This window comes from Scomber japonicus, chromosome 6 (assembly GCF_027409825.1).
Source record: "Scomber japonicus isolate fScoJap1 chromosome 6, fScoJap1.pri, whole genome shotgun sequence".
In the NCBI taxonomy this organism is placed as follows: domain Eukaryota; kingdom Metazoa; phylum Chordata; class Actinopteri; order Scombriformes; family Scombridae; genus Scomber; species Scomber japonicus.
In genome coordinates, this window is record NC_070583.1 from 17978354 (window position 1) to 18001744 (window position 23391).

The 23391-nt window shown below is 39.9% G+C and overlaps 1 protein-coding gene across 2 annotated transcripts in view; it reads right to left on the minus strand.

Annotated features, from left to right (window-relative positions):
- The window catches only part of nova2 (NOVA alternative splicing regulator 2), an 83135-nt gene extending 77350 nt beyond the window's left edge, over nucleotides 1–5785 (minus strand). The window contains exons 1-2 of one of the 2 annotated variants that reach the window (XM_053321224.1): nucleotides 5629–5785; nucleotides 2946–3014 (exon numbers count right to left, since the gene is read on the minus strand). In XM_053321224.1, the coding sequence (XP_053177199.1) occupies nucleotides 2946–3014; nucleotides 5629–5785 (226 nt within the window). The remainder of the gene's footprint in view (nucleotides 1–2945; nucleotides 3015–5628) is intronic. The other variant, XM_053321225.1, reaches the window with a different exon arrangement.
- Nucleotides 5786–23391: the final 17606 nt, after the last annotated feature.

Genomic DNA, 23391 nt, shown 5'->3' on the forward strand with positions numbered 1-23391 from the left:
TTTCATTTTAAAAATCTGCTTATTTCCATCTATTTTGGCCAAAACTGTTGGATTTTTCTCAGCCTGATTTAGGGCTGAACCAATTCTGCCTGGCGTCTATTTTTCGAGTTTTTTTTAAGGCCTATCGTGGGGCTTCTTCCTCCTCAGCCTGGATGGCCAATCAATGAGAGGAAAGCAGCTCTCCTTTGTACGGACGTCCCGAAAAAAGATGCTCCACTCAGCTCCAGGAGCAACAGAAATCAATAGCAGAAATCAAAAGCATCAAATAGCATCAAAGGGCTCATCTCATATGGCCGAGGCTCCATACATGGCATGCATGTTTGTGTGTGTGTGTGTGTGTGTGTGTGTATGTGCATTCGTCTGCAGTGAAATAGATCATTTAAACAACCTTTCTCTCTGTTGTTAAACTTTATCTCTGCTTTTATTTCCAACTAATGTCACACACACACACACACACACACACACACGCACACACACACACACACGCACACACGCACACACACACAGAAATCTGACGTATTGCTAGTCCCATAAAGTCACTTGGCAAGGGCGTCTGAAAGCCCCCCACTCCCTGTTTCCCAACACAAGCATGCCAGTCCATCCATTTACTAAATTAATGTATTATAAAGAGAAGAGAAGAGAAGAGAAGAGAAGAGAAGAGAAGAGAAGAGAAGAGAAGAGAAGAGAAGAGAAGAGAAGTATAACACATACTAGTCAAAGGACTAAAAGGTCTGTCCATGCAGGTCAGTGAACTTTTCTCTGACTGTTAAACCTGCAGGCGTCTCACTCGCATGTTCATTTTCTGACCACCTACATGAAAATCGAAAAAAAAGAGGGAAAAAAAATCCAATCCAATTTATTTTGTTTGTGCTTACATAAGACTTCTTAGTGGCTTATACAAGCAGTTTTTTCCCTGAAAGCTTTGTTCTGAATGGACAGAATCTGAGTCATTTCTATTAGAGTGAGATGCTGCTCTTGGCTATTAGAATACCTGCTAAGAGACTATTTTGTTTATTCGTTGTGAAATACTAACATTTAAACATACTTTAAATACAAAATGGTTCACATTGTGCAGACTTTGCCTTTTGTGTCAGTGTTGATGCACCTGCGTGCCCTATAATTAAAAAAGCAGAAAAAGGTATTGAGTGTCTTTCTTTTCCTCCTAAGTATTGTAACTTTATGTAAACTGCTCATGCTCATCTCTTCACTGACGCAACTAGTGTCGTTCTTTTGTAGAACTACCTTTCTTGGAAGATGCAGTAACTTATTTAAGATGATTTAGTGTCTTATTTTGAACTGATCTTCAATAGTCTCACATCCTAAATCACTCTGACCACCTAATGCTGTAAAAGCATTTAACTCAACACCAGTGCTGTTGTTGCCAACTCCTCTGACGCCATAATATCCAGCGCTCACTTATTGTGTTGTGCTACTTTGCAGCAAAAAAAAAAATGGGGGCGTTTTTTTTCCGAGCAAATGAAGTCTTGTTTTTTTTTTCTTTTTAAAAGTCCGCAGAGTGAAATCCACTGAACCGTGATCGCAGTTACTCTTCTCTTTAAATTACTTTTAAGATTATCACTTATTTAGCCAATCAGGATCACTTAAAAATGATCTTAGTTTAATAACCTCTGAAAGAAAATCAAATATTTACAATAAGCTCATCAAACGTCTCTGATCATATATGTACATGATTAGAGCGAAATCTGAATTCCTTTAATGTCAAAGAGAACCCTGCTGAGTCTGGGTGAGAGGCTGCAGAGATAAGAATGGGTTTGGGGTTGGTGGATTAAGGGGGTGTTGGGGGCGGGGGGCCGTGAACAGCAGCCACTGCAGCTACTCAGTGATCTTTCTCGTCTTTAAGACCTTCAGCTCTTTATGAGACGTTGCTGTGATTTATGACCTGCAGGGTTATAGCGGTCCCATGTCGTCCCGTGTCTGCTGTCTGACACCTGACCAGCTCTCCCTCTGTAATGTCGCTTCCCGTTTTCCTCATGCACACACACACACACACACACAGACACACAGACACACAGACACACACTGAACGAGCCTGAACACAAACCAACTGGAAGCTCAGTGGAAAAATCCAGAATGTCCAACTTTACTTGTCTTATTTTGATTAATTATCTGCTCTCACTTGTCATTCACACAGCAAATCTGAATAACATCAATGTAAAATACTTTGGCCAGGCGTTACTTTTTACATCTGGATATTCTTCGTTCTATCACTAACGAGGCTGCAGTTGTTGGGTAAAAACAACGTGACTGAAAAATAAAAAATAGTCACAATTTTACACTTTCATTGAGAGAATTTCTGATTTCTTGTGTTTTAGACAAAAATCAATTTAACTGTGAAAAGGAAAAACATTCAAAAGTACAGTCATGTGACTTTTAACCCAACAGCAGCATAGTGTATAGTGCATAGTACAGCCATCGTATAATCACACTTTAAGCACAAAGAACAGTGAATGAACATTTCAGCAATACATCAGCACTCATGAACCCAAATGCTTTGATGATATGGCTAGCATGAGGGTCAAAGGTCAATGGACTCATCTGTGCAGTAATGTTTGGCATCATGAAAAAAGAAACACTGAATTTGTATAAAAAAGCATGGAAATGGGTGTTATGGGATTGATCACATACAATATAAACAATATCAGCATGCATTAACCTGAATCATGAGTAGAATATGAGAGTGTTATTCAAGCTTACACGTTACTTTAAATCCTATTTAAATGTCAGGCCCTGCAGCAGTCAGACCACCTCATTAAAAAGCCCTCAAATTTAAGATTTTTTAACGCAGAATTTGGCCTTCAAGAACACAACATGTGCGTGTTGTCACTGCTGCATCAGCCCTGCATTGAAGAAGGTTACAGTAAAGATTATTAAAAAGGAAAAAAAGAAAAAAACAGGCAGAAGATCAAAATCAAAGTCTCTCTTACCATGAGTCTCAGTTTCTTGGTGAGGGAATACAAGGCCTTCAGTTTCAAATAGGGGCTGCAGGAAAGCCACTACAGAGAGAGGAAGCACAGGGGTGGGGAAGTGTGTGGCGTAAACTAATCATTCAGAGAAACAACCAGTATTATGATCTCTTATAGCAGCAATTTGACTTCTATATCTTTCAAACTGTAGCCTGAATGCAGGTTAGTTCTTCCAAAAAATGCAAATACAGAAACATATTCTCATATTAAATGTATTCTACTGCATCGAAGGCCAGAAGTAAACAGTCCGATACACCAGCTTTAAAGTTTCTGCTTCTTTTTATCAGTAGTCTCATATGTGTCATTTGATTAACTCTATACTGTATGTCATATTAAATATCACCAAGACCAAATTCTTATAGAAATGGAACAAAAACACATTTCTATAAGAACAGAATTGAATAAAATCTTTTTCTTTAAAAAAAAAAAAAAAAAAAAAAAAACAGCAACCAAGCTCTGATTCCTCTTTGGTGTTTATCTGACGGGATTGTAGTAAAGTGTGTGTGTGAGGGGGCGGCTTGCTCATTTTTAACCAAATGTCATCTGGGCATCGGCCTGATGCTGCCGGCTGAGGGAGTGTTGACCTGGCGGCGGCTGTCCTCTCTGCCTGAGTGAAAGCATGGCTGGCTGTGCCCATCATCATCATCATCTCAACCTTTTCATTTGTCTAAATGGATGAGCTGCCTGACTGTTACACAGGCAGGAGGATGGTCCCCTGGGGGAGGGGGTTCCTTGGGTTTTTACATACAGCAAAGAGCTGCATTGATCCGCCGTTAAAGCAACGCCGGCTAACCTGTGGCTCAACCCTCCACGACTGGACTCTGTCTAATTGTGACTCCTGAGGACAGCTGGTGGTGGGAGTTGAAAGTGGTAGAAATGACCATCTTCTTCTTTTTATGTCATTTCTGTAAAATCTCCGGTCACCCAAAAATCTATGAACAGGTCTCTCTGTGGGTTGCACTAAAGACTATTTTTTGAACAGTACATGGACAGGCCAGAGAGACTAAATGAGTCTATTAAGATTGTATATCCTTACACATTACAGTAAACATCAAACTAAATTAATAAATCATCAAAAATGTAAAGCTTTGTCAGGGAAAATCTTGTGGCCATCATAATTTTCAGTGTGACATGAGTATCTGAGTATCAGATCTCATCTAGTCATGAGGTTCCTAATCACAGCTGCAGAAAAACCTGCAGTGAAATCAGATTTCGTTCACAGAGTATATTCATTGATTGAATATTAAAAACATTTCATTAATGTGTGTTTTGGGGAGTTTTGGTGACTTTTTGTGTCCCACTGGAGTGTAAACAGAGACTCTTCTGTCCTGTCTTGTCTGACAGGGATAGTATTTGAGGAAAAACGTGGAATTTTTTGACACTTGCAACTTTATTTCAAGAATATGAGACTCATTTTTCAGTGCATTAAAAAGTGCAAGTCACTTAAAATCTAAGGGGTTTCTTTGCACAATTGTGATACCATCCATTACCCCAGTTTGACTTTAAATGTCCACCTCTGGATTTGACTCTCTTCTCTCTTGTGTCTCTTAACTCTACAGAAACTAAATCAATTCATTACTTTCTTCTAGACTATGAGAGGGGACTTTAGTCTTTCAGACTCTGCATAATAATCTCCTAAATGTCTCCACTGAGCGTACGCACTCTGGTGTTCCCTAAATAACACATTTAAAAAGTGTATTGTATGTCCAAATGTCCATGATGGGGTGCATGGCCAGGATAGGCTACTGATGGTTGTAATGCTGGGTGATGGGAATGCTTGGCGCATGACAGCATGTAAACAAAAACCAAATATGGTGATCGCCATGGTGACATATCCATATTTCATCAAACCAGAGAATAATGAAGAAACATGATTGAACAATTTAGAGGAGAAAAAAGATATCTCCTCCCCAGCTGCAGGTTATTAAAATCAGGACAGCAAAGCATGATATAAATATACAGGCACTGACATACTGCAATAAGACAGAGTCGACACTGTCGCATTCTGAGCTGCCCCCCCCCCCCCCCCTCGTTCTTTCTGGCTCGCTACAGGCCTGCTCTTAATAGGAGTCCGCTTGTTTATCCGCTTGTGTAATTGTACACAAAGCGGCGATGGTGGCTGATGTGTGAGATTATCACAAGGTCATCCGTCGACGGGATGAGAGCCTGCTTTCACGCACCAGCTTGATCTGGCTTTCACTTGTTTACATCCTTATTTTGGCTCCAGCATGGCCGCTATGGCTGAGCGTAAATCTTAAGACGCAATAAAAACACCCAATTCGGCTGATCTAAAGAGGCTAAAACAGCCAGGATGTGCGCGAGGGAACCGGCGGCTTCCCTCCAAATCCCCCCTCAGTCCCTCTCATTGTTTCCCTTCCATCATGGCAAAAGCGGCGGCCCGTGATTATTTTTATTGCTGGTGGAAAATGACTGTCGCTCATGATAAAGGGGATAAAAAAATCGTGCACTCTATAATTTTTATCACTGCGTAATGAAGCACGAATCTATTAATCTGGGACTGTAGCATGCTGCTATGTACGTCAAGAACCAGATCAACCTGCTATCCTTTCTCTCTGCCTGCTTCAGGACGACCAACATTCACCAAAACCCGAACAGCTCCCTGCATCCCCATCGCTCCTCTTACCTCCCGTGTTTGTGCGTTTGGTGCTGCTGGCCTCCGTTGGGGTCTCCAGGGGTCTTTTACGCGAGTCCGGGGGATCGGACTCCATGTGTGGTTGTTGATTGTGATGATGAGGATTTGAAAAAATCCCGTTTTGCTGTACAGCTCCGCCGGCCATCATTTTCGAGCTTGCTCTTGGATGCTTGGGCTGCGTTTGCGTTTAAATCCCCCCGTTCCGTTTTTTTTACGCAGCGTAGCCTTGCAGATGAGTCCTTGGAGAAGGCGAAAGCGATTTAGGAATTGTAAAATACGCCTGTTTCTTGCGGACGGGGGAGGTTATGCTGCGTGTTTCTCCGTGGTGCGCCGTGCGTGCAGAGAGATGCTGCGCAGGGACAGAAAGAAAGAAACGGTGGAGCGGCGGATGATCAGCTCAAAGAGAAAAAAATCCGAAAACTTCTGCAGATGGAGTGTGATCTAGACTACTAAAAACGTGCAAATGGAGCGTCAATCTTCCATCAACCTTCTGAATATGCGGGCTAGGATCTGTGTGTCATTCCGCTGCAACCGGATAAAAGAGCGTACTCATGTCAGGCAGTGCAGGATGGTGGCGCTCCTCTGCAAAAGCCAGCGAAACGGAACAATAAATAAAACAAAACACCAAAACCCAACCGAAAGACAACGAGTCGAAATCAGCCGAGGAAAAAAGAAGAAAGAAAGGAAAAGGTCGTTGAAGCAACAATAATACAAAAAAAGAAAAAAAAATCCGATGCGTAATTCGTAGGCTAGTGTTATATATTAGGCCTATTTCTTCTTTATCCTGTCCTGGCTCCGATCATGAAGACACCCAGGGGTGACGGGGTTGGGTGAGGAGAGTCCGGAGACGCGGAGCTGGAGGAACACACAGAGAAAGAGACGTTTTTCCTGCTCGTTCTCTCGGTGAAGATGCTGCAGTCTTGCGTTCAGAGCATCCCTTCTCTGACTGGCTGCTGGAGGGAGCGCAGGGGAGCGGCTGACGTCACAGGGCCTGGCGATGCCTTCTCGGACCTCCCGTGAACCCAGACTTCCCAAAATGAAATATTAAAAAGTGCGACTTGTCGGGTAGTGTTTACGTGTTTTGTTAACGAGAGACAAAGCCAGAAAGGGTTACTCTGTGACGTTTGGTTTCCTTTTTTTTAAAAAATTTTTTTAACTATGTTTTGGTGCAGGAAAAACAAGAGAAAAGGCATGTCATTGGATTAGATTAACCTACATTACAATAGATCAGTGGTCTTTAACCATAATATTACCCAAGACTGCAGGTTTTCAAAATATAGGCAGAAATAGCCTTAAAATAAAAAGGCAAACAAACTCTTCACCGGTTAAATATTGCTTCCCCTTAGCTCAAATCCAACTGAAAATCCCCAGCTTTACTATATTGTAGTCGCTGACACATGTGCACCAAGCAGTGGGCTCCTTATTTTGGATGACACGTGAAGGCATCACTAGAGATAACTAGAAAACGAGAGGGAGAGAGCGACGCCTCCGTCGAGACGCGGTTGGCCGGGGCTGCATTTCTCAAGCCAAACGAAAAGGACAGTTATATTCGCTCGGCGGAGTCACATGACGGAGAGGAAAGGATGCGGCGGCGGTTTTTTTTCTTTACTCCGTTACAGCCGTGGCAAATGCAATTATGGCTGAACGGGAGTCTGAAGGTCCCGCTGCGGCCGTTGGAAGGTCTGTAGTCCTGCCTGTCAACAGGCCGAGGGAGCCTCTAACACACCTGGAGAGCTGCAGGAGGAGAGTTCAGCAACGTTTTCTGGCTTGAAATTCAATTAGGAGAAATCAGCAAGTGGAATTTAGTTGGTGGAAATTTAAGTAGGATGTTTTTCATAAAAGTGGGAAAGGCGCCAATTGGTAAAATGTCTTAAAAATTGTTTATATTTGTGATTGTTTGCATCACAATGATCCCCCAAAATCTAAATTTTTTGTTTCCAGCGCACCTGATTAACTCGTATGACCCTCAGGCTAGACTGCAGGCCTCTCTGCTTCCACCTGCACCCAAACCCCACAAAATGTGACACACTTGGTAGTTCTGTGTGACAGAACAACAGTTTTAACACTGACAACATCCCCTATAATAGAGCAAGAATGCAACCTGAGCACCCGGCCTGTCTCACCTGTCCCCTCAGCTGCTGTGTGACCCACCTGTGTGTGCTGTGCCTGACATCTCTGCGTCGCTCTGTCTGGATCTGAAGAGGGATCCTCCAGCACTGTGAGCTGTCTGAGAGAGCTATACCCGCCTCAGTCGTTCTCTCCCTCTCTCTCACACACACACACAAACACTCACACATTTGGCATATTCTCACACACACTCCGAGACACACGCAAATACCTTCTATTCCCTCTCTCCTCCTCTGTCCACTGCTGTATACAGATGCGGTGCACCCTCATTGCCTCTTGTAGATTATAGTCAAGGTGACATTGTGCTGCCTTTGTGCGCACACACACATGCGTACACACACACAAACACATGCGCGCACTCATGCACAGAGTGGCAAAGAGCAGCTCTCACACTATTTCACATCGCCATGAGAAACGCACCGGTGAGCCAGTCTCATGCTCTGGAAATACGTGGCAAATCCGAGGCAGATGGATCCCAAGCTGCAGTCTGAAACATATTCTGCACCACAAACATCAGGCGCTGCTCAGAGCGACAAAAGGCCTGGATACGACCATGTATTTGTAAGAGCTGCTCTGCATAGTGTGTAGACTGTAGCACAGTTTGAGCTGGACACATGCATTTATACATTTGGAGCCAAGACAAAATGTCTTGGAAGCTGAACTGTGAGGGTCCCAAACTGCCAGATTGTCCACGCTGCTGCTGCTGCTGCTGCTGCAGCATATGGAAAAAGTGAAGTAGCCCCATAAGCAGTAAAGCACACAGACTAGCAGCATTCTTGAGTTTTTATTAGGCTGGGGCTATGAGCAGATGTTAGTGAGATTGTTTTCAGAGATTTGGTTCTGCAAACTCCTGTTAGGCTTTGGACAGTGACCCCAAACACTAAAAGCAACTTTCAGAGTTGCCACAACCTATCCTGCACAACACCACATCCAATTTGGAAGCAGCAATGTTACAGTAACTCAGTTTTTCCCACTATGTCATATTTTGAAAGCCTCAGTTTAGGCAACAGCAAATGTTATTCAGAGCTCCACATTAACTTTTACTCTCATGGAATCAGTTAGGAAGAGCAGATTTTCCAGGGGTGGATCTTTCATTTTGGAACCAAAGTTCCAAGTGTTCCCAAGGATGTGACTAAAATGTTTGGTAATGACTCAAAAGCAAAAGGGAAGAAGATCGATAACACGAGCCAACTATACTGTCAAATCTCAAACCTGTAAGACAGTAAAACGGCTCTTTGATTTGACTTGCAGCACAAAATGATCAGTGAGATATACCGTAAAGTGGACCTTTCCATTCCACCAAGCTATCATTAGCCTTGTAATTAAAACAGCATTTACTGCAGTTAATTTACATGCCAATAATCCAAATAAAGACTGCATAAAATCTTGTGATTGAGAACAATGTCATACTCATCAGGTGTGACTTGTGTACACCTGTTAACCCACAGAGTCTGAACATACAGTATTCAGCGTGTTTCTCTCACTCAAGGCTGACTGCAGCTAAATGGATATACAGGATGTAAAAATCAGCTGTGTTGCTAACAGATGTTGGGCCTCTGGCTCCACCTGCTGGCAGTCTTGTGGAAAAGCAGCACATACTCAGAAGATGCTTCGAGGCCAACTTTTGGTGGTTCCTGAAGCTACGTAAACAAACATTAGTAGTAGGATTTCACTCCTTTTTGTTGCTTTTACTCAAAATATCACCTTCTCAAATACATCCAATCATTTTCAAGCCCAAATCGAATCTAAAATATATGAGTGGACAATGTGAACAACTTGTGGAACGACCTTAGCAACAAAGGCTACAGAACAGCTGGATGTTTGTAGTTGTGCACGAACAAGCTGATGTTATCACAAGAAGGAAATAGAGGTAACACTGCAAATGAAGCCCTCAGAGCAGATTGAAGCCCTGGCTCATGACTTTCATTGAGCACTTATTTCGTACCTTCACCTCAAGTTTTGGGTCTTTTAATAATTCTTAACATAGACATCCAACATCATACATTCATGAAAAGAACAGAAAATCACTAAAACCATGATACCCCCCATTTAATGTTTTCTAGGTTAAATTTTTTATGTATGTTTCAGAGTTATAATGCAATATACTGCATTTTGCTGTAGGTCCAGTATGTTTTTGTTCACTCTGATCATAAAGTTTAGTGTTGTTCTGCCAAATAAACAAATTTAAGGGGTTTTTCCCTAAAGGCACTATATATTTTATCTAACTGAAGCATTCAATTCTAAAATGTTACCCATTTCACAAAAGCTGTTACTTAAAGCTCTATGTAGAGTCTCATTAAAATAAAGATCTTGCACATGCCCAGTATATTGCCAACCGGCCACCGCTGACAGTATAAGTGAAGGAGTTTTCCCCCAAAGCTCAGTCTGTCCCCTCCTGTTTCTACATTTGCATAATTGTCCGCCCACCGTGCACTCAGTTTTATCCCAAAAAATCAATAGAAAAGTCGATGCAGACAAGGAGACCGGACCACTCTGTGAAATTGAAAGGAGACGGATGTGATGTGTCCTCTGTATTTTTGTTGTCACTGACCTCACTCATGCCATAACACTAAAGATTTATAACTGAAATCAAACAAACTGGATTATGTCATTAATAAAGACTTTTTCACTCCTACCAGAGCAAAAGTGTGCCAGCGCTCTTGAGAGGAATGCTTTCCTTTTTCTTTGCACCAGACATTTTTCAAAAAAGAAGGGGGTAATTATGATTCAAAAGTGACAGATCCATTGAAGAAGAAAAAAACATTACTCATCATAATACAATATCTAAAAAAAGTGGATCTCAGTCATTGTAAAAATAGGAACTAAACTCTTCTGCATAAAGTAGTCCCAATGAAATCTGTAGTGAGGTCTGTGGGACTTATTCCAAGATTCCAAGTGACAGGGACATTGTCTCTAGACAAATTATATATAGCTGTTGAATAAATTTTGTATTTTTTAAACATGTACATGTGTGTACTTTTATTTTTTCTAAGTGCGTGCGTTATGGTAATTTTGCACAGATGGTGGTGGTGGGGGGGGGGGGGGGTCGTCTAGGTGAAAACCCATTATTTCACCACTCTGGAGGCAGTTTACGAGCTTTCACATAAATCCTCACAGTTCTCTGCACTCCATCTTTAACAGCCTGTGTGTGTGTGTGTGTGTGTGTGTGTGCGTGTGCGTGTGTGTGTATGCGTGTGTGTGCATCTCAAAGATCTCCACTTTGACCTTGCCTTAACCTCGTACTGCAATGTTTTCATGGTTACTGAATTGAGGTTTTTCTTGCTGTTGCACTCATTTTAAGCCACTCTGGCAGATGATTGTCTCAAGCATAACTGAAGTGTTTAAGTGTACGTGGGTGTGTAAGAGAAAAACAGATAGCGGGCTGGTTAAAACAGGGGAGGATGAAGAATAAATCACATCAGCTCATTTGGGATTTCAACCCCCAGAGATGAATTTCTTCCTCCTTGTGACAGAACCGTGAATTGTGACAACCGAGGATTTGGGCTATTTCACTTGATTCATTATATGGCGGAGGAGGAAGGAAAAACAGCCATTATTTAAAAATAAGATTGTAAAAGTATTAGACACATTTTCATATTGAAAATATGACTTTTCCACATAAGAGCAGATCATGCAGATGCCACGGCAGTCATTATTCTTGTGCGGTGGGCTGATTTGCGTGGACTGGCATGGGTCATGAATGATTCTCTGTCTTTCTGATATTATTCCCTTTGTTCAGTGACACTGAAATTAGGTGTGATATATTAGTCTGTGATATTAGAGCTGCGTTCAGGATCAGATTTCTATAGAAGCTTAACAGTTACGTCACAAAATCTCTCAGTTGTGCAACATCTTGGAAATCCATTAGGGTATTGGCTGTGGACAAAAATCATGAATTTCTTTATATAAACAACCAGATTTTAAAAGTTCCCAATGTGGAGATGAGAACAGTTCTGCATGGGGAAGCTCCTGATGTGAGTGTGTGTAACTGGACCGTAAATGTAATGCAAAAATATGCTGAAAAGAGCACATTTATAGGTACTTGACTGGATTACAAAGTTGTGATAAATGCTGAAATCCCATGATGATATTTTATAACCGTTGCATGTCCTCTCTAAAGTATGATTTGTATATTTCCATTTGCCTTTAAGCTTTTAGCAGACACTTTTTTTCCCAGACTGGCTCATAACTTATAAAAGAAACATTTTTAGCTGGACTCCCACAATTCATTAGCAGGTTATATTTAAGGACAGGTTCACAGTTTTTCAAGTGTGTCTTAAAACAACAGTCAAGTGCTCATATGAACACACTGTTTGTCTTGTTGTAATGACTCCCCCTGTTCATACTGGCTACTTAAAGATCCCCTTTCACTGTCAGTGATGGGGGGCCAAAATCCACAGTGTATCCACACACAGTAATTTAAAAGTTGATGTGAAGCTTATATGAGGCTTCAGCAGAGTTAGTTTTATCAAGTGGATATCTGCCACATGTACAATCTTTTTAATATCAAATTCCCTCTTTGTGTTTCTCTGTTGAGCAGTGGTGGAAGTATAGTAACAAAAAGAGGGACTTTGCCACTAAAAAGACTGTAAGGTTGAAACATATCTACTTGATTTGACTCATTTGGACAGCTGAAGCTTCATATAAGTTTCCGATCAACTTTTAAATACATTTTTTCACAGGAGGACTGTGGATTTTGATCACTTAAAGGCTCTTCTAATGAAGAAAAAATTGTTCCTGACTGTTGTTTTAAGACAAACTTGAAAAACTGTGAACCCATCCTTTAAATGGCTGCAGCAGTGATATTCAACAAGATGAAGAAAAACAGAATATATATGAAATTAACCGAGCACTATATCAGGGTTAGGTTTCATTTGGTACCATCTAGTGAACCTAATATACGGAAGTAGCTCTAATACTTTATAAATACTGTACATCACCTTTTAAATATCATCAGGAATATTGCATCTTAAATATGAACTCCTGCAATGCAGCTGCTGATGGTACCAACATAACCACGAGCACAAAGTCGAGCACTGCTTCTGCTTTAACTGTTTATTGCCTGAATGAAACTGAGTTTAAATAGAATGGAACATAAAGTGGTTGTTATGATCTACATACACTGGATGGTGCTCTTGTCCAAGTTTCTGTATATCATGCGTCCAACTGCACAACTGTGTGTTTGAAATTGAAAGCCTGTAATAGGGTTCAGGAAGTTATTAAGGTTTGTCTTACAAGAAACCCAACAAATAAACATCCTGGTGGTTTATTACAGTAGTGTATGATCCTCTAAGAGTGTAGATTGAACCTGACCTTCAATACAACATATTACGTTATCCCCCATCATTAGCAACACAATGATTATATAATTAGAGCTGCAACTATTAGTCGATTAACCAATTAGCCGATTGACACAACATTAATCTGCAACTACTTTAATAATCAATTAATAGTTTTAGTCATTTTTTAAAGCAAAAATATCAAATATTTGCTGCTTTCAGCTTCTCAAATGTGATGATTTAATGATTTGGTTAAAATTCTCAGAAGTTTACATTTCTGAGCAAGAGACACATCACATCTGCAATCTGATACAATAATCTGATTACAATCTGTTGTAATTTGACTCCCGTAACGGCCTTACATAAGTGACGCCCATGCAATACAGTAATACAGCTAGCTGAAGTTGTGGAGGGAAGGTAAACACGACAGTCACGTCTATGATATTCTTTTACCACACCAGTTTGTTTGTTCAGCATCGGTCCAGTCTGGGTACCGTGAGAAAGTTCCTTCTTATTGAACGAAACAGAAACAAATACAAAACACATATTTGTACTATACAGTATGAAGCGGACAGTCCCCTGTCTCCACTCAGAGGCCAAAAGTACAATCAAGAGGATCTTTTATTGTATTTTACATTGTGTTATATATGTTGTGTAATATTCTAAAATGTTATCTTTTTAATGCATTTCTTTTATTAATAAAACCTGACCTCCTGGCCTTTTTCTGCATTATTTTAACTTCTACTGTTGTCAAATGTGTATCAGTACTTCGACCTTAATAAGATAGTGTGGTACTATTTCTTCTCTTACTAATCACAGTCAATAAATAAATGAATCATTTTGTTTTATTTCATGGCTAAAATTCGAGGCTAAAATGTCAAATTGAATGATTTAAACACTCCAGTAATCCATTAACCCCCCCTTACAAATTCTGCTGGTTGAAAATAAAGAATAATGTCAGGAGGTGAAGAGCCGAACTCCAACATATTTCATTACCTAAAAGAGTCTTCACATTAAGAAACATGAGACAGTAATACAAGACAAACAAGTTAATTATATCACTAGCTGAAAATAAGCCTGGTTATTGGTTTAGTGTTTAGATCATTTTAAATAGAAAACAAACCAAAAGGAGAATCACTGATCAGCCAACAGCTCGAGCCCTCATCTCGACAGAAATAGGAGATGAAAAAGGAAAATTCTGTTAATAAACAGCGAATGGGGATAAGATTTTTGTCCGTCTCTCTCGCAGATGATCGAGACTGTTTGTTTTCTCGAGGCAATGCAGTTTACTTTGGACGTTCTCCTCCATGACTACTGGTTTACACTGTTCCAGTCTGAATACATTCCTGCTGAACCCTCTGCTCATAAACAAAGGTTGCAGCTCTGCAGAGGTGAATGATGCACCCCTGCATGGAAATATCAAGTTATGACCAACTAAACTTGTTATTTATAAAAAAGTCCCAAATCCCAACAGTAGAAAAGGCTGCTGGAGGTAGGGTCCTTAAACAAGTCCACTCTATTCATACTGGGACCTGGATTCAATCTGAGCTAGGTCTGACTATGTAGGTTTTTTACGTGTCAGATTGGGTCAACACCAGGTACTCCTTGTGTCTAGTTTTTGGTATCCAGCACTGATCTCAGTGGGGTTTTGAGGATGTGCACATGACTTAAATCGATACTTTTGCACCATGAGGTCTTTGGGCTGGGTTTAAAAACTGTCTGGTTAAACAAAACAGAAACATTGTGATTATGTGCCTTCATGTAAATTCCTGTTGTTTTGAAGTACCTCTGGATGCAGTCAGATTTCTAATCTGACCAATGGAGACACATAAACAATATGTGGCTAAGCATAAATTAGGGTGACATCTGGATTTTATTCAGATATGAGACACTTGAAAGGACAAGCATAAACGGAAGCCTAATGCTAAGCTCGGCTAACCACATCCTGAATCTGGCTTTGTATGCACTGCAATGCACACACGAGGTTGATTCCTTCTCATCTTAATCTCGGAAAGGCGTTTCTATAAAATGTACTTCTTTACCTGAAGTAACAACTGATGGTCAATTTCTAATTCATGATTGTCTCAGTTAGTCAGTGTTTAGTGGAAGTAACTAAACCTGACAGCAGAATGTTGTTTGCTCCAAGTAACATCAGTAAAATCATGCATACTGTAGCTTAGTTCAAAACATACAGTACATCATATTTCCTGTGCCATCATTGTGAAAATGACAACACAGCACACGCAGGTTCTGGGGGAATGCATACAATAGCTTTGAGACAGCCTCACAATATATCAAAAAAATCAGCCAGGCTTCATTAGACAACTGACAGCACTGTATTAGCCATTGATCATTTTGGCGACTGTCTACCCCTGAAACTTTACAAATCGACACTCGGCCACTTCATCAGAGTTGGCTTGAAAATGTGTTGTGAATCTAGAAAGTCACAGGTTCAGTCCACAGCTGTTCCTGTTTTTGTGGCCCTATTACAGTTTCCTTTACCAAGACTCCATTATATGTCTATTAAAGATAGTGTTTCTAGTTTGTATACATTTTTTTATTAGATGTAGATGCTGTACACAATTTAATACAAACATCAATATTTCCTTCCCTGGAACATTTTACTGGAGATACTTCTGGTATCTCCAGTCTCCAGTCCCACTACCAATCTCCTCCTAGACCCCAGACTCAGTCCACACTGCTTGCTCTCACTCCAGTCTCAGATGTCAGCCCTCCTCTTACGAAATATCACAGACCTTACATTGACACAGCTGTACTATCTGGACGACCACAGGGACTATCTGTTAACAGGAAGTAGGCTGGCTTCACGCCTCAGGGCTTATTTTCTTATTTCCTCTTATGGCCAGCCAATCAGAGCAGGATTCACACGCAGGAACAGACCACCAGCAGACTGTCGGGAAACATCTGCAGAGGTTACAGAGGGTGTCGGACACATTTTAAGTAAATCAAGATAAATGAAGCTGCTGGGTCATGCTTGAAATGGCCTGCTAATAGTTTGACCTGCCAGCGGAAGAGGAACGCTTATACAATTTTTTTTTGAATGATTGAACCTTTAACTTTATGAATTCTTAATAGGTTAATAAATTATGTTAGTTTACATAATATATATTAACAAAACTTAAATATGCTGTCCCCATTATTTATGTGTTGCCATTGTGATAGGTGACTGATGAGCTGTGAAATAAGCTGTTTAGTGTGGAATGAAGTCAGACTAAGCCATCGCAAATCATCTGTGATTGATGCGAAAATAGTTTGATGTTTATTCTGCAAGTATTCACTAAATGAAGTGTGACAAACAAATGATTCAGGACATAACAGGGCTTGTTCAAAAGGACAGAGATTCTGGCTCTAAATTTGAAAACTGGGATTACAGCGAGAAGGTTTACAAGAGTGTTGTTTGATTTTTAATGTGATTTTAACCCCAAAGTTCATTGATGAGATGGGGTGAATCGATAAAAATAGGCAAAGACATGTGCTAAACTGCAAAATATGACCCAAGTTTTCATAAACTGGAATTATCCAGTGAGTAAGCAATGTCAAACCTAACATATAGTTGACAGATTCATGGATACATCCACAAACAGCTAACAACCAAAATAGAGAAAAATATCTTCTTCTCGTGAATCATCAGGGTGTAGATGGACAAGATGGTGGAAAAGTTCCACATCGGTCTGTCATCATAGGAGTTGGTATTATCATTTTCAGCAGAGTGACAGTCTCTCAAGTATGATGCTCAGTGTGGCAATACAGTGGTCAGTTGAGACTCCAATAATCCATAGTTTCACAGCACAGTCCAGCTCAGATGTAGGAAATGACAGGACAAACTGTGGGAAGAGCAAGCAAACCAGCTGAGCAGCAAGGTGGTCACTCAGTGAAAACCTCTGCTCTACCTGAGAGATTACTGTGTCTCATGCATATATCTTCTCATAAACACATCTAAATATTCAGAAAGATGTTTCATCTCCACTAGCCACTTTTTCTTGAAAAAAACTTTGAACCAGCAGTTTTAGTTATGACAGCTGGTTGGCTTCAAGGCGCTTTGATTCCAAATAAAGGGCTTCAAACCTGAGCTTGAGTTTCTTTGAGCTTTCTGAAGTTAGTTGGCGTTAGCTAAGAAAGCTTCCCCTCTTCTTGGTGACTGCAAATTTCAATTTAGCGCCTTAATCCATCAACAACGTTGAAATAAGCCACAGTTGATTGGCTGTCTGCCTCACAGGTAACCAATCAACAGATAGCCAATCAGCAGACAGCATAAGACTGACTCAGTGATACAGAGTATATACTTGCACTGAAACATGTGGCTGGAAATATAGATATAGCCTAAATACTGCTCTGGAAATGTGAATACCATAATATAAACCAAACTTTAATATATCACTAAAACCAACACTTAACCTTAAAGGTTGAATATGTAGAATATTTATTAAAAGCTATATTTTTTTTAAAATAATACAGCCACGGGGCGTTTTGAGGGGTACAGAATGAAAGTATTGCTTTTCCATAAAAAAAAATGTTTAGTCTGAATTAATATTTTTAAAATTTTTTGACGGTTCGACAATGACGTTCTGACATGTTCTGTGTACATTGTACCAGCCAATTAACGGCCGGAATTGCGGGTTGCCAGGATTGTCTGTTGTTCCGGTGCAGCTACTGTAGGCTGGCACTGGGTGAAATGGAGTTGTAAACAAACACGGCCGTGTTGGACTCACTAAAACCAGCGTTTTTTGCTCTCAAGTACAACTTTTCATCACAAAACTTCGAAGGTAAGACAGAATATCTGTTAGTCGCTGTAAATAAGTGGTTGTTTACCTTTGTATGCTGCTGGTTCACTGAGTTTTTAGCGCAATAATAGTGGTACTGTTGAACTCGCCAGGGTCTTAGCTTTCATATGAGATGCTATTTGTTTGTGTACCATGAAGTATCAAAACGGTAGCAATGGAAACGTGGAGAGTGGGTTGACTTTCTGACGCTATTCGGATTTTGATATTTGATCATTAACCTCTTAACGCACGCTGTTCCGTTCACGGGACGGGACGGATGTTAGGAGGTAGCCACACGGTCTTCTGAATGTTTTAAACACCAACCCTTAAACATATATACTCATGCCGTACATTGTTGGAAAGCTTAGATTGTCCTGATTCATTCAAGACCACTCACGACTTATATGGTTGCTCACAGCCGTAATAGTATTACCGATTAGCTCGGCTAGCCACTCAGCTAAGTGAGAAAAGCTATAATGACTACATACCTTCAAAGTCTTCCCTTTATCCACAACGATCATCTTATGACTCAGGACTTTCTGTACAGCTCGCCAAGTATCCATTCTTGTGAAATATGAAATCCGTTTCCATAAAACCGGAATATTTTCCTCAATATGTCCATGTATTTAGTCCAACGCGTAATGTAATAACACAAATAACAAACCATATACGGTCCGTTTACGTCATTTCCTGACCTGCGCGTCCATCTCAGACTACACGTGACTAGATGTTTACGACCGTGAGCCTCTTCTGCTTCTGACGACATCACACACAAGCCAATCGGTGTTTAGGATTAGGCAGTACATGCAGAGACCTCTATGGCAGAGACATTGCTGCTACTCCCACTGGCGTTACAATGTAATGTACCTCGATGGTTTCAAGTCAGTTACAGCGAGGGTATGTTCGCTTCCTGTTTTCAAAATAAAAGCACCAACTCTATCGTTATGGTTTTCTTAATAATAAAAGGCAATGGGTGTTTTATTTTGTGAAAATGACCGGAAGTGCGTTACTCGCTACGGCTAACTTGAGTGGCTCCGAATTCGCAGGAACAAAACTTTAAGCAGATGTTATTTGGACAAATTAGCGTCACATTGTGGATCTAAAGGGCTACTTTACATGTGGATAAAATGGTATATTTACAGAGTTAGAGCTAAAATAAAATCCGGCACCGGATCTGGCAACCCGACTGCTGGAAATACTTTTTGATTGTTGCGACTACGATCTCGAGACATTAGATGGCGTTGTTCTGCTCATTCTACATATTCTACCTTTAATGTTGTACCATGAATCTTTTTGAAATAATAATAACCTTTTCCAGTTTTGGTAGTTTCATGTTGAAGTAGGCTATAGCTCTTCATTTAACATCCGTATGTTAATGTCTTTTTAAGTTGCCATAATGAAGGAAGTACTTCCGAGAAATAAACATTATAAAGAACCCAGTGTAACATTGTTTCCCTCCAGCTAACAGATGGTAACTCTGTGCATCAGCTGTGAAAAGGGCTTCTTTCAAACTTGTGCTGATGAATAGTGTCAGTCCAAAGCAATCTAGTGCAGTGAAATGCAAAATTATTTAAAATTTAAAATGTGAGACACGTAATATATGTTCTTTAATTTAATTTCACTACTACAACACTAAAAAGGTAAATTCCTCGACATACATCCCTCTTCATGAACCGGTAATCCTCATTCTCACATTTAACAAAGAAAGTGGTGGTATTCTGCAGAATCATGTGATAACTAGCTCACAGGATTGTGAGATAATGTCATAACAATGTCACGAGAAACTGCAATACAAACTTTAAGAAACAAGTGATTCATTCTTTTTTTCTTTCCAACACGAAGAACAGAACAAACCTTTGTTAAGTGTGATTAGACTAGACACACTGACTCATTTCTCAGGTAGGATTTGTATTTTAATTGTACCTTACTCTTATATTAACACAATGACACTTGTAGAACAAGTTTTTTAGTATTTGACAAATATATTACAGCATGTTCAAGATAAGTAGACTTTTTTTTAGTCAGAGGCTTATGTAATTGTTTTATGTGGCCACAGGAAAGGCTCATTTTTACTTGGCAGACAGGTGTCTGTAAAGGTCATCAGGTCATCTAAAACATGTTCCATTGAACAATTTGACCACTGTTTTAAATCAGTCCAGAGCAGTGCAGAAAAGTGAAAATACAGAAAAAAAGAAATTTATAAATGCAGGCATTAAAGGACACAAAGAACACAAAAACTCCAAAAATATTTACCACTATACTCTCACTGAATCTGATCTTACTGAGTTGGACACTGTATAAAAATAATGCACAGTGAGGTATTCTGATATGGGAAATAAAGGACTTTGTGTTGCTCTTCTTTTTCATCTTGTCCAATATTTTCTTTCATCTTGTCCATTATTTTTACCCCCTGTATTGAACTGTGATCATTTACTCTAAACCCAGTAACATAGAGATGCATCTGCTTGATAAACAAGATCCTACTCTGTTTTTCTGTATCAGTTTTCTTTGGTTCTTATTTTAGCTTAATGAGAAGAATATATTTTCCAATCCATTAGGGCTAAAAAAGCAGCACTGTACATTAATGTTTATGCTTTTCTATTCTAGGCGGTGTGCAAGTGCATATCTTGATTTCTCTGCCTCTCTCTTTCTTCCAGGTTCATTGTTACAGAAGCAGCGAGGCGGTGTAGGACATGATGACTGAGGATCAACACCAGACGTGAGTCAGACTTTAGAAAATTATGACTCCGTGAAGCTAAAACAGAAAAAGCCATTGTTTCATTTCCTTTCACCTCTTATCTTATCAAATAACAAAATGTCACACACAATAACCAGCAAGAACACATAAGCATGTATGTATTCATATGTTTCTACACATTCAAGATGCATGCATATATGCACAATCACAACTAAACACACTAATACGACTGATGGGTAGTGTTAAAAACACACATTGTATGGTGCCCTATACAGGACCATACAATGAGTGTTTTTAATTAGCCTTAATAATATGATATATAACCAAAAGTTTCTTTTGGGTATGTTTTTGTTCCAACAACTTCTTCATATTAAAGGGTCACAAAGGTCATTCATGTCTCCTGCTGCTAAGTAAATTTTCGCCTCCCCCTAAGAAAGAAGTCACCTTATATTAACATCACCTGAACTGCTTCAATTCCTCGGGTCATAATTACTACGGCCACTAGATGGCCGTATATCTGTTAACCTAACCTAACACGCAGCTAGGTAAAAACCAGGCGGGGAGTTCCGGTCCTCTGCAATGAGGCCAACTAGTAACTAGTAAGTCACGTAGAACTGCATTCTATCAAAAGGCCACCCGGGGGGCAACCGTTTTGTGTTCAAAAGGACTCTATACAAGTCAATGGAGAATTCACCAACTTCTCACTTGATTTCTAGCCTCAGTAAACATTTTTAAAATGTGTTTATGGTCTCAATCGCTAGTTTTAAGCCTTCTTGAATGCAGTATGATGTTCATTTGTGAAGTTTTGACCTCCCTGATTTTATATTTGATGATAAAGCAGGTTATGCATCAGGGCGTGGCTACGTCGTGATTGACAGGTTGATTGATTCACAAGTTCAGGAGGGCGGACAGATAGACTGTATGGAAATAGCTATGAACTTGTTTCACACCAGCAGTTTTGTGGTTATAGTTATAGCATCACCAGGTTGCTGGTGTAGACTGTGGTAGGTAGGCGTGCAATTTCCTCGAGATCCAGCCCTCGCAACCTCCCCCGCTCCATCCTCTTGCTCCTCCGGATGCCCATATAAGTCGAATCTGTGTTCTTTTTTCCTGGAATGCACCTCAAATTTTCAAGATGGCGCTACTCAGATCCAATACTATTGGCCTCAAAGCAGCAGTCCACAAACCAATGGGTGACGTCACAGCTGTTACGTCCATTATATACACAGTCTATCGTAAAAACTGTAGATACATGTTTGTGAACACTTTCCTATAAATGCAATATAGTGTTAATAATTGTTATTAGTCCTAGATAGCTACTGATAGGGGAATGTATTGATCATAGACATAGAACCTGAATCAGATAATAAGTGATTATCACTTGTTTGATGTGAACATTAACATATGCATTGTGAAACTGTGCCAATGAGGCCCCTGACCAAACCTATAGTCCAAAGCTTAACCCTAACACCAAGTCGTAACCCTCTTAAGAAGTCAGATCTGGACTGAATTACTAAGTGAGAACATATTTTCCTCACAAATAAATTAAATCACTTGCTCCTCACAAAAATAGAACATACAAAGATATACACACACACATATACACAGAGGACATTTTCTCCACTTTCTGTGAATCTTTGAGATATCAGCCGCCCGGTGACTCACCGCTCAATACTGAGAGGGACAACTGCAAATCACTGAAGCAATTTCACCTTAATGTGAACACAGTTCTCTTTATAGCTGCAATCAGCAAGAATGTATTGTGGCTTTGGACTTTTCTGTTGAACCATCCACTCTTTAAATATAGCTCTGCCTTTTCTGCAGATACATGACTATTTTGTTGTTTGTATTGTCTGAGTGCTGTAGTCTCAGATAGCTGCTCTTTCCTTTAGTCCTTGGTGGCTTGTGATGTAGGAGTGGAACAGGCAGAAAAAGTATTTACAACAAAAAAGTGAATGTTTAAGAGGGTAATTGCTAAAAATATCTGTTGCTATGGGTCATGTGTTTGGTAAATATTAAATAAACTAGCTGAACACTAAATAAACACACAGCTAAATTAAGACACATTAAGTGCACTTTAGATTCCCACATCCAGCAGGTAATTTGAGTGTGGATTAGGAAGGATGCATGTGAGCAAAATGACCAAATGTCATCCCCCTTGATAATCTGCAATCCCCCCTTTCATATCCCTTATTAGCAGAGAGAGTGCAGGTGCAGAGACTATGTTTTATTTGTTAGTATGCCTGATTAACTGATTTTTTTATCTGACTGAAGTTTGTGCAAGTTTAAATCTAATGTCCTTACCATGGCTCTGGAATATCAGTAGCCTGACTGTGCTGTGTATTGATAAATCTATAGGGCTGTCCATGGTGCTGAAGTAGCAAATATATTTGTAATTACAACTGCCAGATTTTGTCTTGGGTATATAATATTCTCTAAACTATATACAATAAATTCTAAATTCTACACTATATTGTAGACTATACTCTATAGAGTAGTGTCACCTTCTTCATCAAATTGACAAGTAGCAACATGTAGTCATGGAAGAGCGATAGGATTATAGAGACACACTGCTGCCTGCAGTATTTCTTTAATATTCCTATAATATTTCTATAATCATTCAATAACCTCTGTGCTGCTAAAAATACCACCGTAGACCAAGCCACCCCTGTAACAGAATATTTTTGTGGAGACATGAAACAACTCTAGTTTTTACTAGAGATGTTTAGTGTGACCTGGCAGTGGAGCAAGTAAGCTGAGGACATTAACCTTCACTGACTGTATTTAGCCTTATAGCAGATCTATTAAATCAAAATTGTAATTGCAAATATAATACAAAGTGTTAGGCTAGCTACATCTATATGATAAT